Source organism: Labeo rohita, chromosome 15 (assembly GCF_022985175.1).
Source record: "Labeo rohita strain BAU-BD-2019 chromosome 15, IGBB_LRoh.1.0, whole genome shotgun sequence".
Taxonomy (NCBI): domain Eukaryota; kingdom Metazoa; phylum Chordata; class Actinopteri; order Cypriniformes; family Cyprinidae; genus Labeo; species Labeo rohita.
This window is the reverse complement of record NC_066883.1, coordinates 2836104-2853502: the sequence shown is the minus strand read 5'-3', so window position 1 is coordinate 2853502 and position 17399 is coordinate 2836104. Positions and strand designations below refer to the sequence as shown.

The following is a 17399-nucleotide window of genomic DNA, read 5'->3' as shown; positions in this document are numbered from 1 at the left end:
TAGTAAAAATATTTCTTGTATGAAGCAAATGTTTGAATGTAACTTGTAAGCATACATCATTTGTTATTCCTCCACATGTAGCTGCTCCACCTGTTTTGACAGATCAGCATTCAGTGTTCCTCAGCAGCCTAATGCAAGTCGGTGAGTGAAATGAAATCACCCCATCTGGGACAATGTTTGGCTGTTGAACTGTAAGGGTGAACTGTAAAATCAGACTCGGCAGCAACCCAACGCTGCACATGGAGTATTTGGGTGAAATTCAAGAGATGCTGTATATTTAAGCTGGGCCAGAGGCGTAATACAGCATAAGGAGACCTGAAGGAGTGAGCTGTATCTGTAGGCAAAAGATCTGACGTGTGTTTGAGCACATTCAGATGCATTACACACACTGCAGTTTCACATTTAGACATGGAACAGCACTAGAGCCCTGAGAACTATATGGAGGAATTAAACATTTAAACTCTAAATGTAAGTAACCATATAATATGTGTGTGTGTGTGTGTGTGTGTGTGTGTGTGTGTGTGTATATATACTCCCAGTCAAAAGTTTTGATCCAAAGTACAGAAAAAACAGTAAAAATATTTAAATTTGTTATTTGAATATATTTTTACATTTATAAATAATAATATGTATGTATATTATTATTATTATGTTAAAAACAGCTGAGTTGATTTTTTTTCAGGTTTCTTTGATGAATATAAAGTTCAGAAGAACAACATTTATCTGAAATAGAAACATTTTGTAACATTATACATGTCTTTATCATCACTTTTGATCCATTTAAAGCAACCTTGACAAATAAAAGTATTAATTTATATTACGTCTCCAACCAAATGCTGATCTTTAGATATTTCTATTCATCAAAGAATCCTGAAAAAAATTACTCAACTATTTTAAAAATATATAATAATAATAATAATAATAATAATAATAATAATGTTTCTTGGACAGCAAATCAGTATATCTGTATGATTTCTGAAGGATCATGTGAAACTGAAGACAGGAGTAATGATGCTGAAAATTCAGCTTTGATCACAGCAATCAATTAAAACATTTTAAAATATATTCAAATATAAAGCAGTTATTTTAAATAGTAAAAATATTTCACAATATTCCTGCTTTGCTGTATTTTGGATCAAATAAATTCAAGTCCAGTGAACAGAACTTAAAAAAAATAAATAAATAAAATAAAAAAATTAAAATCTTTCTGTTCAAAAACATTTGACTAGTATGTATACACCTGAAAAATGAATTGAACTAATATAGACTATAATATAATAACATATATATATATATATAATATAATATAATAATTCTATATGTATAGTTATTTATTTTAATATAGTTATTTTCTTTTTTTAGAGAGAAGGAAAATAACATAAATCAAACAAACAATGTCCAGATGTTGATAACAGGGCTACCAAAATTTCAACCTCACATACAGTGTAAAATGAAACTGCTTTAATAATATTTAGACTTCATAAGCTGGTAATAAACATGTTCGGATGATGTGCAGCTCCTTTGACTAACTTAAAAAAAGAGCTCGATTATTACAGAGTTCGCGCGCATCGCTGAGAGACACGACGGGCGCGCGGTCACGGGAACCAAACCGGCTCGGGTTCGGTCATGATTCGGTTTCGGGACTGAAGAATACACAGCAAAGGACTAACTATCCGCTGATGGGCGCCGTCGGCTCGGTGCTTTCGATGAGGTAACGGAGCTCAAGCCGAAACACCGACGAGAAAGTTCTGCTTCACCTCACGGAGAAAGCGCGAGCGACCCTTCATCACCTACAGTTAAGATCAACACATTCACACAAACGAAAGGGATCAAAATCACCCTTTGACATGTGACGTGATGGATGTGAAACGCCGCAGATCCCGACGCCACCGTGAACCATCTCGAGCTGATCAGTTCATCCTCGCGTCTATAATCGGTCAGAATCAAAACCGTTCTCGACTCTCGTCAGACACGCGGAACATAAGACGAGACTGAGGCGAGAATAGCGGTAAAAGAGCGGATTTACCTGAGAGATGCCGAGAGCGTCTTCAGAGCTGACAGACGGTCACACGCATGACATCACCGCATCACCTCCGCGAGCGAGCGAGCGTCTGACCCGCGCCGCTGCTGCAGGACAGCGCGTGAGGAGCGTCGCGTCCTGTCCTGGGCTGCTTCCTCTCAGCCAATCAGAGCGTCGCATCCGCAAGCAGCATCACACTCCATAAGCAGCATCAATCACCGCCGAACAGACGCTACAGCGGGGCTAGTTGTCACAGGCTTGTGTCTTAGCTGCTGTGGAGAGCTTGAATCAAATGCTGGTTTTCTTCAACTGGTACTGGAGAATGGAATAAGTAGTAATAAGCGTCGGGTGAACACCACATCAATGAACCATCAGCTATGGTCAGCTATGTATTTTTATATTTATTTTATTTTATTTTATTTTTAGCTTTATTTTATTTGTAGCTTTATTTTTAGTTTTATTTTTAGCTGGGAATAAATAAATAAATACAAATAAATAAATAATAGCCTGTTAACTAATACTTTGTTGTTGACAACGTATTTTGTTCACATTTTATTTTAAGCTCCAATCCTCACTATTAACTATTAACTATGACCTTTGCCTCAATAAACTCATAATTTGCTGCTTATTAATAGTTAGTAGTGTAGTTGTTAAGTTTAGGGGTGGATTATGGGATCTAAAATAATAATGTGCCTTATAAGTAGTAATAAACAGCCAATATAGTAATATGCATGCTAATTAATAGAAAAAAGAATAAAATTCTGCTCTAATCCTTGCCACTTATAGGGCTTTAAAGGTCAAGTCAGGATCCACTGAACATTCACCTTTTAATTTCTGCTTTCTTGTCAACCATATTGCTATCTTTGCTTCACCCACCATTAAGTTTTTTAAAGACATTGTTTTCTTTGCAGCAACATATTTAAGACCAAACATATAATTCACTGGGCTAAATACTTCTCCTAATTTTCTGAAACAATCTTCCAGGGTCTGAAATATTCTTCTTAAAGGGGTCATCGGATGCGAAGTTCACTTTTATATGTTGTTTGAACATTAATGTGTGTTGTCAGTGTATGTACAAATCTACCCTATAATGATCAAAATCCATGCATTAATCTTAATTTTTAATTAATCTGTAAAAATAATATCCCCTTTTTCAAATTGTGTGGCATCACACCAACAGAGGCCGCTCCCACGATAGTTGATTGACATGAGTGTCTTACCTCAGACCCGCCTTAAATCAGCTGTAACAGTCCGACCTTCTTTGTTTTGATGCCGGAGCAGGGATGTAAGTTAGACAAGAATATCTCTGATTGAGTGATTGAGGTGTTGTGTTGCTGGATGTAATAATGAACATAGTGGTCGTCATTTACTCCCGACATCTGAGCCGCTGAAGATGCAGTGGATTATGTTTGTTTGTGAAGGGAATGCGCCTCCCGATCTACATATATCCGTCTATGTTCGCACGAGTCATTCGTGATCCAGCTTCACCTACAGCAGAAGATTTTTATGAATAATGTGCTAGTTAGCAAGTTTCACTTCACGGCTAAATGTGCTATATGTGGCTAAAGTAAACAAGATCGTCACTCCACAGAGAGAAGAGAGGGGCGGGGCGAGCAGAACTCATTTGCATTTAAAGGAACAATCCCTCAGAATGAGATGATTTTTACAGAGCTCATTCTGACAAGGTAAAAAGGGTGTTGTTTTACAAAACCATTGAGAATTTTTAACCAACTATATTATAGACTTTTCGTTAAGACCCTAAAGAATCATATCAACTTGTGGAAAATAGGCATCCGATGACTCCTTTAATCTAAAACACAGCTGAAACCAGCCTAAGCTGACCTTCATTAAGCTGGTTACAGCTGGTTTAGCAGGCTGGTTTTAGATGGGTTTTGATATTCTTAAGCTGATCAGGATGGGAGACCAGCTAAAACCACTTGAACACCAGTTTAGCCAGGCTGGAAGACCAGCTTGACCGGCTTAGTGTTGTTGCTGTTTTTTTTTTTTTTTTTTTTCCAGCTGGGAAAGCTGATACTTCAGACTAAATAAAATGTGCTCATTTACTATAGCACATGTAGAAACATAAAGGTTCACCGCAAACCTAACCATCACTGGAGTGTCAGCACATTGCAAAAAAAACGCACAAATGAAATTCATACAAATTGACCATAAGATTGCACTGCAATACCTATAACAACATAAAGTTGGTATTGTATCAGGAGCCTGAGTGAGATCATGATGTTCTCAGATAAGTCAGTGCACATCTCTTCACTGAATGCATCTACAGGCTCATGTACTTTGGGCTTTTGGATTTCAATCAAACGAAAAAACAGACAAATGTATGCAAAAATAAACATTTATTAACATGTGTAAATGTGTTTCTCTCTCTTCCAGTATTACTGCACAGACTGACACACGTGCTGAACAGCAGCTCATTTGAGGACACTCCTGTAAGCCAATGAAGACAGATGTGGACAGCAGTGATCCGGCATCTGACAACACAACAACAAACCTAAATGAGACGCTTACAGCAAGAGTATGACTCTACAACAACCCCCATCACAGACACTTTGTGATGCTTTAGTTTGTTTGATGCATGATGTGTGATACCTGAACACCCAGTCTGGACAGATAGCGGTTGCGCAGACCAAACAGAGACAGAGGCTTCAGATGATCGCGATCGTCCACAGACGGCTGAGGGACACGTAAACGCTCAACATCCCTGAGACACCAACACAAGCGCAGTTCACACACTGACACACTCACACACAAGTAAAATGGTGCATCTTATTTTTTATTATCGTAATGAGCACCCAAACCCCCGCAGGCTGAAAAAACAAGTGAAATCAAACAGATAACCCAACATTAACAAACAGAGTGTGAGAGGAGATGAAGACAGATGTGAGTCAGTGACAGAGAGTGAAGATCAATAGTGTCGCTTTGGCCGGATGTGCTGCACTGCAGCGGTCAGAATCAAACACCTGCCGGAGCTTCATTATAGACGCTCACAAACAGTTCAACTGAACATCTCTGTACATGTGTAGCAAAATACAGACGCATTTCAAATACAGCGTTACAAACTGAACAAAGAAAGAGTACACAGAGATGCATAGTACAGAGTATACAGGTCAATACTTTCACCCCAAAATCTGATAAGAAACAAAAATATTTACCTGTTGGCTATTTTTCATATTCCACTACATTTTGATGGAAAATGCAACATTCTCAAAATGTTACTGTGCAAAAAATGAAAAGTCCTAAAAGCCACACATCGGAGACAAATACTGGTCAAAAACAAGTTTAAAGGGTCTCGATGATACATACATGTGCATGTAAAATCAATCTTGTTCATACAGCTCCATTCTGATTCAAACGCTGAGAAGCATGTATTAAAAAAAAAAAAACTTCAAGAAAAACTATTTAAAGACAACATGTGATAACATTTGCAATATTTACAAGTAAAGCAGGTTGAGTGCGCTGTAAAAAAAAAAAAAAAAGTTTTTGAAATTGAAAGGATAAAACGTAATCAAGTATAGTTTATGTTTAATTCAGTGTGTTACTTAGTAACTGTATGTAAACTTTACCAGCAATTTCTGATTAAAACCTGTTGCTACACCAATTTGTTTCAGAGTGGAAAATAGGCTGTAAATAGAGTCAATTTCATGTTTGAAAAAGAAAAAGATAAAATAAACCATTCAAGTAAACCCCATGTTACTATTCAAAACAAAAAAGAAATATTACAACTGATTAAAAAAAAAAAAAAAAAACTGTTTAAAAACAAGCCAAAGTAATACAGGAGGCACTTATGAGTCTGGCTAAAATCATCTAAATAGGTTGAAATCTGTCCTGTGACAGAACAATACAGGAATACTTACCAATCGAAGGCTATGGTTCAGTCAGTCACCACAGACAATATAGAAGTGATTCATATTTACACAGCCACACATCAACATGATCTGCGGCTTATAAAAGTTTTGTCACATGAAGAGCCGTTCTCTGTTAAGTACTCAAGCGGATTTGACAATATTCACGTGCAAATGGACCCTGAATATTACTGCACATCTGAAAAGCTGGAATGGGCTTCTAGACTCAATAAACTCACTGATGTTTCAGATTTTTCCCTGAGTCAACAACTGAACCTCGTCAAGAAACGTGCACTCCGAAGAGAAATGTGCATTCATTCCAAAAAAATAAAAAAGGAAAGAAAAGGAGAAATAGATTAAAGGGATTGTTCACTCAAAAATGAAAACGTCGTCATTTACTCACCCTCAAGTTCTCAAAACCTGAGTTTATTTTTTCTGCTGAGCAGAAAAAAAATGATCATGTAAAAATTTTGAAGAGAACTTCATCTTTGGGTGAACTATCGCTTTAAGAAAACGAAATCTATTTTAAGACATTATTGTGACATTATTTTCATTATGATTACACACATTTAACCCATTACTATAATAAAACTCTGATTAAAATCATCTTATCCAAGGTCAGTTTCATTGTTAAAATCATGTGAATTGAACTGGAGGTATTACATGGTAATTCCATGTTAATAAACAAAAACTACAAAGAGGTACAATTAAAAGTGTAAACTAAAAAAATGTCATTTGTAATTTACTTTTTTAGATTACAGTAACAGGGCTTAAATGTGTTGAACTGTAATAAAAATAATGTCAAGCTGATTTAAGCTCATCTGTAATGTCGTGATGTTGTCTGTCAGTCGGTTCAGGACTCTAGTGTGTTCAGCGGTGACAGGAGAGGTGCTCAGTGAAGGATTGTGGGTAGTCTGAAGCGCGCGGTGACGTGTCAGAAAAAGTGGTCAGTGCAGAAAGGCCCGTGATGAAGGAGACGGGCGTCAGACGCGCTGCGGTGAAGAGCCTTCACCTGAAACACAGCACATCAGACACGTGAACACCGCTCACCACAACACACAGACACACAAACACCAGCGTCTGAAGACGAACACCGTGTGAAATGTGCTGATCCACTGATGAAGTTCCATATGAAGCACACAGACTTCATTTTTCTTGAAACACATCTGTAGATCTGTGTATGAGATGAGCTGTGTGTTATATTGACTCAGTCAGACTTGATTCGGCTGGCTCGTGTCGAGGCCGACAGGTTCAGATCTCCCTCTGACAACAGAAGTGAAGGAAACGTGAGTAACGGCTCATTACAAACTGAGATTATCTGGAGCGAATGCTGATGTTACCTTTGTAATAATCATACAGATACAGCAACACCACCGCCAGCAGAGCCACTGAAACACACACGACAACAATCAGTCACGTCACAAGAGCGTGACTCTTGAAATGTCCACTCCTCACAGGGAGTTGATTCAGATTCAGCTTTTGCATGTGTATTTGTGTTCATACTCACAGCACAGGCAGCCGATGAAGAAGACCTCGAGGAACAGGTATCCTCTGAGGTCTAAGATGCTTCCCGCAGCCATGGACATGAGGGCCAGCCCCAGGTTCTGTATGGACTGCATACTGTACAACACAGCAGAGCGTTATTACATGACAAAAACATCTGCAGCAGCATCAGGAGACTGACGGGACGAGACTTACAATCCATACGCCGTTCCCAGCTGATGATCCGGCACCACAAACGCCACCATGGGCCAGAGAGCACAGGCCAGCAGAGAATACGACAAACCTAACAGACACTGACACACACAAAACACACCCTTAATGACCTGAAGAGCCATTAGAAACACAGACAGTTGAGGTCAAACGATTACATACATCTTGCAGAATCTGCAAAATGTTAATTATTTGACCAAAATAAAAGGGATCATACAACATGCATGTTATTGTTTAATTAGTACTGACCTGAATAAGATATTTCACATAAAACATGTTTACATATAGTCCACAAGAGAAAATAATTGTTTGCATGGTTTTGAGATCCATCTTTTCACACTGAGAACAACTGAGGGACTCATATGCAACTATTACAGAAGGTTCAAACGCTCAGTGATGCTCCAGGAAAAAAAAAAAAAAAAAAAAAAAAAAAACATACATTAAGAGCCGGGGGTGTAAACTTTTTGAATTTGAAGATCAGGGTCAATTTAACTCATTATGTCTTCTGGGAAACATGTAAGTATCTTCTGGAGCTTCTGAAAGGCAGTACTAAATAAAAAAAAAATAAGATATTTAGGCAAAATAAGAAAAATGGGGCTAAAGGAACCCCCTAAGAAAAAAAAGTGCTTTTCACTGTGCCCAAAGAATAGGATTGCAGAAAAATACATACGTTTGTATCAAACATTTATGGAGCAACATATTTTGTGTGAAAATAAATCATACAAGTTGTTTATTTTGTAAAAAAATTTTTTTTTTTAATGGATAAGGTGGCAAGGGGTAAAAGGCACAAAGTACTGATACAAATACTTTAACTAAAATAATGTTGTTGTTTTTTTTTATAAAGTTTGTTAATACTTGTTCAAAACACTCACTTTAGCAAAGTCTGTACTATTTGCTGCTTATTTTGATAAATAAAATATTTTTTTGTTCAATAAATATAGTCATTAAAATATGTTAATATAAAACACATATTTTAAAATACAGAAACAAAATCATTTTAAAATGTAAAGATTCTGAAAGCATCAAAGGAAATCCCATAGTAATTAAATATAGATTTAATGCAGTAACAACAAATGCTATTTTATTATATGATTAATATCACGTTTTAAATATGATGGTTTCATTCTAAACATGGTGATTATCTCTAGGATGGACACCTAACATGATATATGATATTTACCATCTGAATCTAACCATGTTATGTCAACAAATAGAAAAGTCAGCCTTCTATTTATTATGTTAATTATTGTGTCTTTTAGCCCCAACAGCAGGGGCACTTTTTACCCCAAATACCATACTTTTACATACTCTTTCGCTATTTAAAAACTGCTGCGTTAATTATCTTAAACAAAACTGAAAATCATTAAGAAGACATTTGTCTCAAGATATATTTGGCGATTCTCATTTGCTACTTAAATCTACAACATTTTTAAAAACATCAAATAAGTGTATGTACGCGTATATTGAAAAGTGAATGTTTTAGAAAGTGCTACACCACATTTTTCTGCCACCTAGTGGTTTAGAGGAAAATAATATCAAAGGTGCCTTTTACCTCGTCGTACCCTACACATCTTCATTCTGTTCAAAAGTTTTCACTTCTGGCTCTTAATGCATCGTGTTTCCTTCTGGAGCATCAGTGAGTGTTTGAACCTTCTGTAATAGTTGCATATGAGTCCCTCAGTTGTCCCCAGTGTGAAAAGATGGGTCTCAAAATAATACAGTCATTGTTGGAAAGGGTTCAAATACACAAAAATGCTGAAAAAAAATGCAAAAATGCTTGAAGGACTTGTTCTGAAGAACATCAGGCAGTTTAACTATCACTAAACAAAACAAAACACACAGCTGTGGATCATTCAGGAACAACACAGTATTAAGAATCAAGTGTATGTAAATTTTTGAACTGGGTCGTTTTTATAAATTCAACTATTATTTTCTCTTGTGAACTATACATAAACATCTTTTATGTGAAACATCTTATTCAGGTCAGTACTATATATAAACAATAACATGCATTTTGTGTGATCCCTCTCATTATTATTCAAATAACATTTTGCAGATTCTGCAAGGCATATATAAACTTTTGACCGCAACTGTAGCTCTCATAGCCACTGTATGTGTTGTATTGTGAATATAGTCACTCTGCCCTATATTTACTATAACACTGGATCTCACAGCTGATTGGTCGAGAGTTTGGTGATTACCATGGCAATCCAGGGGTTCCAGAAGGTGAAGGCCAGCATCATATGAGAGATGAGCGTGGTGATGACGGCCAGCATAACCCACAAGATGTTCCTACCCGTCCTATCAACCACAAACCCCAGCAGAGGAGACGCCGGAGCTGAGATGATGTACACGACACTGGACGAGACATAGTACAGAAACACAACAGTGTTTTAGGGTCAGTATAATGTTTTAAAGTAAAAAACCAAAACAGTAAAAACAGTAATACTGTGAAATATTACTGTGATTTAAAGCAGCTGTTTTCTGTGTGAATATCTGTTAAAATGTAACTGATTGTTGTGATCAAATCTGAATTTTCAGCATCATTACTCCAGTCTTCAGTGTCACATGATCCTTCAGAAATCATTCTAATATGCTGATCTGCTAATTTGCTGCTCAAGTAACATTTATGATTATTATCAATGTTGAAAACAGCTGTGCTGACCAATATTTTTGTAAAAGCTTTGTGGAAAGTATAAATTGTTGGCCCTTGCAGTTTAAATATTAGTGTAACTGAGTGTTTAAATGCACAATCTTATGCCTGTTAAGGAACCTGGAAGGTTAGGTGAAGGTCCTGTTGTTTTATCAATCAAGTCATGAAATATGTAAGCAAAAAAAAAAAAAAAAAAAAAAAAAAAAAGAATAAGAAACATTCTGTACATGTTGAGTTTTGCACTAAAGTCACTCATGTAAGCAGCTTCACCATCATTCATTCTGATCAGTGCTTGTGTTGTGTGCAGGTCTGTTTTTACCAAATGTGTTTTTAGAATGAGCTGATTTTAATAAACACACTTTTGAGAAGGCTTTTGGACCAGGAAAGATCAAAAAGAGTGTGTGTGTACCTGTTGATGAAACTGGCCAGGACAGTAGAGAAGGCAAACTTCTCGATGAAGAAAACTCTGTGTGGAGAAATGCAAACATGATTTAAACATTATCACCTTACACTCCTTCATATTCACTCTGCATTATGTGCATGTTGAGACGATCCTCTCCTCTGTGTCAAGCATCATAGTATGCTAAATTCTTTACAGTTGATTCTTGATATGAACATGACAGAAACTCACTTGCCCAGTCCAATGAAAGGGAAGATGGCCACGTAATACGCCACACAGATGATGAAGATCATCCAGAGAGAGAAGGGAAAGTCCTTGACGTCCGTCAGCTTGATGACTTCCCCTACATCACACACACACAAACACACACTTCTGTAAAACAGTGTTTGACAGGACTGATGGAGACCGGACCGTCACGAACGTCTGCTCTGGATCATCTTACCGGTTTTGCCCTGCTCCTTGTGGAGGATCTTCTCTGCTCTTCTGTCCAGGAGGCCCAGAATCAGAGCACATATGAGGGAGAACAGACACGTGGACGCCGCTGAAAAAACACCAGACAGTGTTAATTCAGACCAAACACATCACTCGACACGACATTACTGACAGCCGACACAAGACACAATCGCAGATGCTGAAGGACAACCAGCCCAAATTGCCCTCATTCCCAATACAAACCCACGGTTATTCTATGAAACACAAATGAAGATATTTCTGTCTCTCCATTGAACTCCAGGCAACCAGTACTTGGATGCATCAAAAAGTTCATAATCTAAAAGATTCATATGAATCAAGCGGTTTAATACAAACATACTTGAGCGTCTGTTTACCCTATTTGATGTGCTTTGTGTATAAAAGCCTAAACTACATTTGTTCATCACATAATCTAATTAAGTCTCTTCAGAAGAAAGCGCTCCATTCAAATGGATTTTCAATGGAGGGACGGACATCTCTCAGGTTCATTAAAAATATCATTTGTGCTTTAAAGATGTGGGTTTGGTCTTATGGGTTTGGAATGAGGGTGATTAAACGGTGTCAGGATTTTCATTTTTGGCTGAACAATTACTTTAACCTCACTGCAAAAAATGCTTTTCTTACTTAGATATTTGTCTTGTTTCCAGCCAAAATTCTATATAAAATTTCTAAAAACAAGAAGGATTTTCTAGACAAGCAAAAATTATTGTCTTGTTTTCAGAAAAAGACATCAAATTTAAGTGCGTTTTTGATTAGAACAAGCAAAATAATCTGCCAATGTAGTAAGCAAAATAATCTCATTTCAAGCAGAAAACAAGATTATTTAGTTTACACCACTGGCAGATTATTTTGCTTGTTTCAAGCAAACTTAATTTTGACTTGTTTTTTTCTGAAAATCCTTCTTGTTTTTAGAATTTTTAGATATTTTGGCTGGAAACAAGACAAAAAAATCTAAGTAAGAAAAGCATTTTTTGGAGCGCTTTATTATAAATTACCCTATTATCCAAAAAATGAGACTATAAATTGCACTGTGTCAAAAATGCATTGTTGAGAGAAAGGTGCATTAGTGTGTTAGTCATATTTTATTATTTGCTTTAGAAATAATGTAAAATCCTGGTAATTAATCAGAGAAATGTATAGCATTTATAATGTTTGTAAAAATAGTTGTCCCACGCCACAACAATTCCTTTAAATCTAACAGCACTCAGAACAAGAATGAAATATAAAAACAAGCAAATTACAGTGTCATTCATTATAAAAAGTGATTATTATAAACGCCAAGCCTAAACAATTTACTTAGAGAAACTGAAACTAGTGGCGTGTGTGAAAGGCGCTATATAAATAAATGCATGTTTGATATGAACTATATGATAAAGTGCCTGTTACAGCACGCTTGAGACGATTAAAAAACCCTGCAACTTCTATTCAGAAAAATCCAGCAATGTGTTTCAACACGCAGACCCTTACCAGGGTTTAAAACACACGTATCTGACATCAAGCCTGAAATATGAGCTGCTGCACCACACAGGAAAAGAAACATTTAGTGATTTTAAAGACTCAGAAAGACAGAACAAGGCAATGAAAGGAGAAGTGAAACACGAGGCGTCAAGAAGTGCAACAGTAAGATCATCTGAGAGCAGGACACCGTCTTATTACACAACCACATACTGAGACTGCAGATCTGCAGACTGAATTTGAAAATTGAGAGATATTTGTGAGGGCTTATAGTGAATCTAAAAGGGCTCTCACCAATCATGAGTGTTATCCCGAGTGTGGTGTGTCCCGTTGAGCCCAACATAGCCTCAATGCGGCCGTACACCCAACCGATGACGTTCATGTTGACCGTGCTGCCCTGAACACAGAGATCACAGCAAATAAACATGTGCACTAATGAATCACTACTAATGATCCGTCTAAATGAAGGACATCGTCAAACAGCTTTTATCTCGATGGAAAATTTACCACCAGACGTTTCACATTAATTCACCAAATGAAGTGTAGAAATGTTTCTTATGTTGTTTGTCACAAATATACACTATTGTTCAAAAAGCCATTTTAGACCAAAAATTAAATCTCCACATTAAAGGAGAAGTTCACTTCCAGAACAACAATTTACAAATAATGCATTCACCCCCTTGTCATCCAAGATGTTCATGTCTTTCTGTCCTTAGTCGTAAATAAATTATGTTTTTTGAGGAAAACATTTCAGCATTTTTCTCCATATAATGGACTTCATTGGTGCCCCGATTTTGAACTTCCAAAATGTAGATTAAATGCAGCTTCAAAGGCTCTAAACGATCCCAGCCGAGGAAGAAGGGTCTTATCTAGTGAAACGATCGGCCATATATATATTTTTTTTTAAATAAAAAAAATGTATACTTTTTAAGCACAAAAGCTTGTGTAGCACGGGCTCTGGGATGTGTGTCCACGATGCTACGAATTAATGATGGGTCATTCTTTAATGTGATTCGGGAAGAAGGAGTCGTCCCAGGGAGTGATTCGTTCAGTCGCGCTTGTGCAACATCCTATTAGGTTCTGTACTGGAATTAGTTCGCCTGTTTTGAGTCTTCGGGTTTTTCGGGTTGTTCAATCTTATGGGGCTGTCACGTGATGAACAAACGACTCGAACAAGAAAACTTGTCAGATAAGAGGTGAGGTGAGCGAATCATAGACTAAAGACCCAGTTAAAAAATGAATGAATCTTTTCTGTTTCTTATAGCATTATGGTTTTGTCTTGTTTGTAGTGTGATCAATGTTTGTGTAAGCAGTAGACGTGTTAGGGAAGTAACACGTAACATTTTAATTATATTTTGCTAAAATGAACGAAATGACTTGAAAAAAGATTCGTTCATTTTGCTGAACGAGACTCAAAGGTCCGAGTCGGGAAAAATGATCCGAACTTCCCATCACTACTACGAATCACGTGTAAGTTCATCGTCTGTGTACTCCGGCTTAAAAAGGCAGAGAATGGCAAAAACTCCATCTTATTTTCTCCTATATCTTCAGAATCGTTGTAGCCTTTTTTTTATAAACAGCGTTTGACTTACTTGCACTTTCTTAGTCTTTGCGCGTTCGCTTTGTAAACACTGGGTCTGTAGTTCCGCGTGACCTTTTGACGTGATTCAATAGTACATAGTGTCGTGGACGCACATCCCAGAGCCTGTGCTGCACGAGCTTTTGTGCTTAAAAAGTATACACATTTTTATTTCTCCAAAAAAAAAAAATGAGCGATCGTTTCACTAGATAAGACCCTTTTTCCTCGGCTGGGATCGTTTAGAGCCTTTGAAGCTGCATTTAAATTACATTTTGGAAGTTCAAAATCAGGGCACCAATGAAGTCCATTATATGAGGAAAAATCCTAAAATGTTTTACTCAAAAACCATAATTTCCTTACGACTGAGGACAGAAAGACATGAACATCTTGGATGACAAGGAGGTGAGTAAATTTTTTGTAAATTGTTGTTCTGGAAGTGGACTTCTCCTTTAACAGTGGTTCTACAGTCAATCTGACTGCATTCTCATCACAAAGCAACATGTAAAATTCAGATCATCTGCATCTCTTACCAGTCTGGCCATGCTGAGCTGCAGGCCGAACACCAGGTTGAGCTCTTTTCCTTTGAACCAGTTCACTGCATACGTGTTTTGAGCCACAGCCAGCGACTCTCCGCCGATACTGAACAGATCATGCACGTTTACACACAGTCAGAGAAATCTAAAAGGCTTTTTAATCAACAGACGCTGCTCACCCAAACACAAAACGACCCAGATTCATCAGCCAGAAGTGATTGGCCAGAGCTCCAGCAGCAAATATGATCTGCAAAACAAGTGTACAGTCAGAAAAACACACATGGAGGATTGAACTTCCAATAAACATCAGGCAAACACACTTCAATAAAACCTTGAGGAGTTACAGCCACTTAGAACTGGCAAGGTGATTGCAACTTTTAATCTCACAATTCTGGCCTTTTTTCTTACATTTTTTACATTTACTTACAATTGCAGGTTGTAAACTCATAACTGCATGTCCACATCTCATAATTCTCAATAATTTTTCTAGTTTGTTTCATGAAATTCTCTTCTTTGGTTTCCGCCATTGTATAAAAATACTTAATACAATAAAAGTATTTGTGATTTTTGTGAAGTTTATATCTTGCAAATGCATAATAAACACATAATAAAGTTCATGTAATTCACATAATTGTCTCTGAATTCTGAGTTTACCTCCAGAAATTAAAAAAAGTATTTGTGATTTTTTGTCACAATATTAATCTTGTGGCAGAAACAAGCTTCTACAGCACTAATTTAGACCTTCTTAGTACACATAAGACAAGTGGCTATTAACCTACCTGCCCTACTAACACAAATGATGAGAAGATGATCGTTCCCAGCCTAGAAAGAACGAAAGAACTCGTTATGATTGTCAGCTCAGTGAACACACTCCACTAAATCAAACACATGCTGCAAAAGATTGAAGGCAGTGGAAGCGACATGAACAAACATCCTGCGCTATTCACTGGACTGATCAGAGGCGTAGTGCAGTCACTGAAATGAACCTGTTCTTCATTTCTTTGCTCAAATGTGATTTTTGAGAGTGTTGAACTGGACCCACCTGATGCCAAACACCCTGTCCAGCAGGAAGCCGCCCAGGAAGCACAGGAAAACATTAGGCCATGAATACCACGCATACAGCTGCATGAACGAGGCCGTGTTCAGACCCATATCCTGAGACACAGAGACATACAGTGTGATGAAACCAAACCACTCAATGTCATATCCAGATCAGCTCATGACCACAGTGAATGAACTACATTTAAACACACTGCACAATGAACTTTCAACTTCAAGCTGATGCACCAGTCCTACTAGATCAACCAGAGATCAACTCAAAATGAAACAGCATTCATGACTCACAATAAGACCAGGAACATGAATTGAGAAAATAAAACTTGATTTCATGTCGACTTTAACTGTCTTGAACAGGAACACAATAGAGTGCTGTGGGAATAATCCTAAAACCCAGAAACGGGTTGTGACTGTGGTGTAGTTTGTTTACGGCCTACGTTCAGATTTCGTTCGTTCTTCTGCCAATAGTTTTTATGCTTTACAATTCATAAAAGCGGTGTTCATTTATAACAATCGTCATTAAGAACAAAACATGTAAGAATCCTAAACTTGTGTTGGCCAGAGACCTTATTTTCTGCAATAATCTAACAGAAAAATCCAACTGGGTTTTGTTTGATGTGAACTTTCAGGTTGGTCTACAAAATAGTGATCTCTTGCAACGTTTGAACCTGCAAACTTGTGAACACGTAAATCTCAAAAGCTTCAGAATTGCACCCTACATCTGTGCGCTTAATAACTGTTAGGCGAGAAGACATATTAATGAGCTGATATTAAAAATCATGTCAGGTTTTGTATAAGAAAGAGCCATTATATTGTCTACAGACTAACTCTCATGCTAAAGAAACGCTACCATGACTTACTATATTTCTCAGTGTTTTGCTCAGAGGTTGATGAGCTCATTCTCAAACTATACCTGAATCCACACACACACACACACACACACACACACACACACACACACACACACACACACACACACCTGTATGACTTGAGTCTGAAGAGCTGCGGGGTTGTCATAACAAAAGTAGCTGCCTAAAATAAAATAAAACAGAAAAAGCACAACGGTAAATAAATATAAGTTTCACTTTCACATTAAATTTGACATCACTGCGCCCAAATTAATAAAACATGTCAAAACCAATGTATTCTTTTTTGATTTACACTCTGTGATGCGAATACAAATGCTACAAGATTATTTTTTAAAAATGACACATTGTCGTGTGAATATGAATATGCTGAAAGTACAGACAGTGATTGTGCTGATCTTGTGACTCATGAGGAAGGTTGTGAACTTGAATCTGCTCTTACCGAAGCCCAGGAAGCACATAAAGACCAGAACCACGATCCGGTGCATCAGGTGAGTCGGGTCACACAGCGGGCTCATGTTCCGCGACACATCTTCATCGTCTTCATCTTCATCTAACAGACCCCGATACTCCTCTCGACCTGCCATGTTTACAGCGCGCAGTCATGTGACAACTAGCGAGTCACATGATCAGGAGAAGAAAAAAAAAAGTCTGAAAAAAATTGCACATGAATTGCACAATGCCGTAATCAAGGAATACGGTTTTCAGAGAGAGAGAAAAAAAGTTTTACAATACAAGATACAAGTTGTTTAAAATTTAAGACAAAAACAAGGTTTAAGAGTTTCTGGAG

The 17399-nt window shown here is 37.3% G+C and overlaps 2 protein-coding genes across 2 annotated transcripts in view; both read right to left on the bottom strand.

The window, feature by feature from the left end:
• schip1 (schwannomin interacting protein 1) overlaps nt 1-2162 on the bottom strand; it is a 223506-nt gene extending 221344 nt beyond the window's left edge. Inside the window, exon 1 of the mRNA XM_051129590.1 lies at nt 2027-2162. The gene's annotated coding sequence lies outside the window, so the exon portion shown is untranslated. The remainder of the gene's footprint in view (nt 1-2026) is intronic.
• A 2631-nt stretch (nt 2163-4793) lies between these two features.
• Nucleotides 4794-17222, bottom strand: mfsd1 (major facilitator superfamily domain containing 1). The gene is made up of 16 exons (XM_051129598.1): nt 17052-17222; nt 16723-16775; nt 15730-15842; nt 15467-15509; nt 14867-14934; nt 14685-14793; nt 12870-12972; nt 11092-11190; nt 10881-10992; nt 10659-10715; nt 9798-9954; nt 7582-7679; nt 7391-7503; nt 7224-7271; nt 7095-7146; nt 4794-6895 (listed from the first exon to the last, which is right to left on the bottom strand). Exons 1-16 carry the CDS (start codon nt 17194-17196, stop codon nt 6892-6894), a joined length of 1374 nt encoding a protein of 457 aa, XP_050985555.1. The 5' UTR covers nt 17197-17222; the 3' UTR covers nt 4794-6891.
• Between the last annotated feature and the right edge of the window lie 177 nt (nt 17223-17399).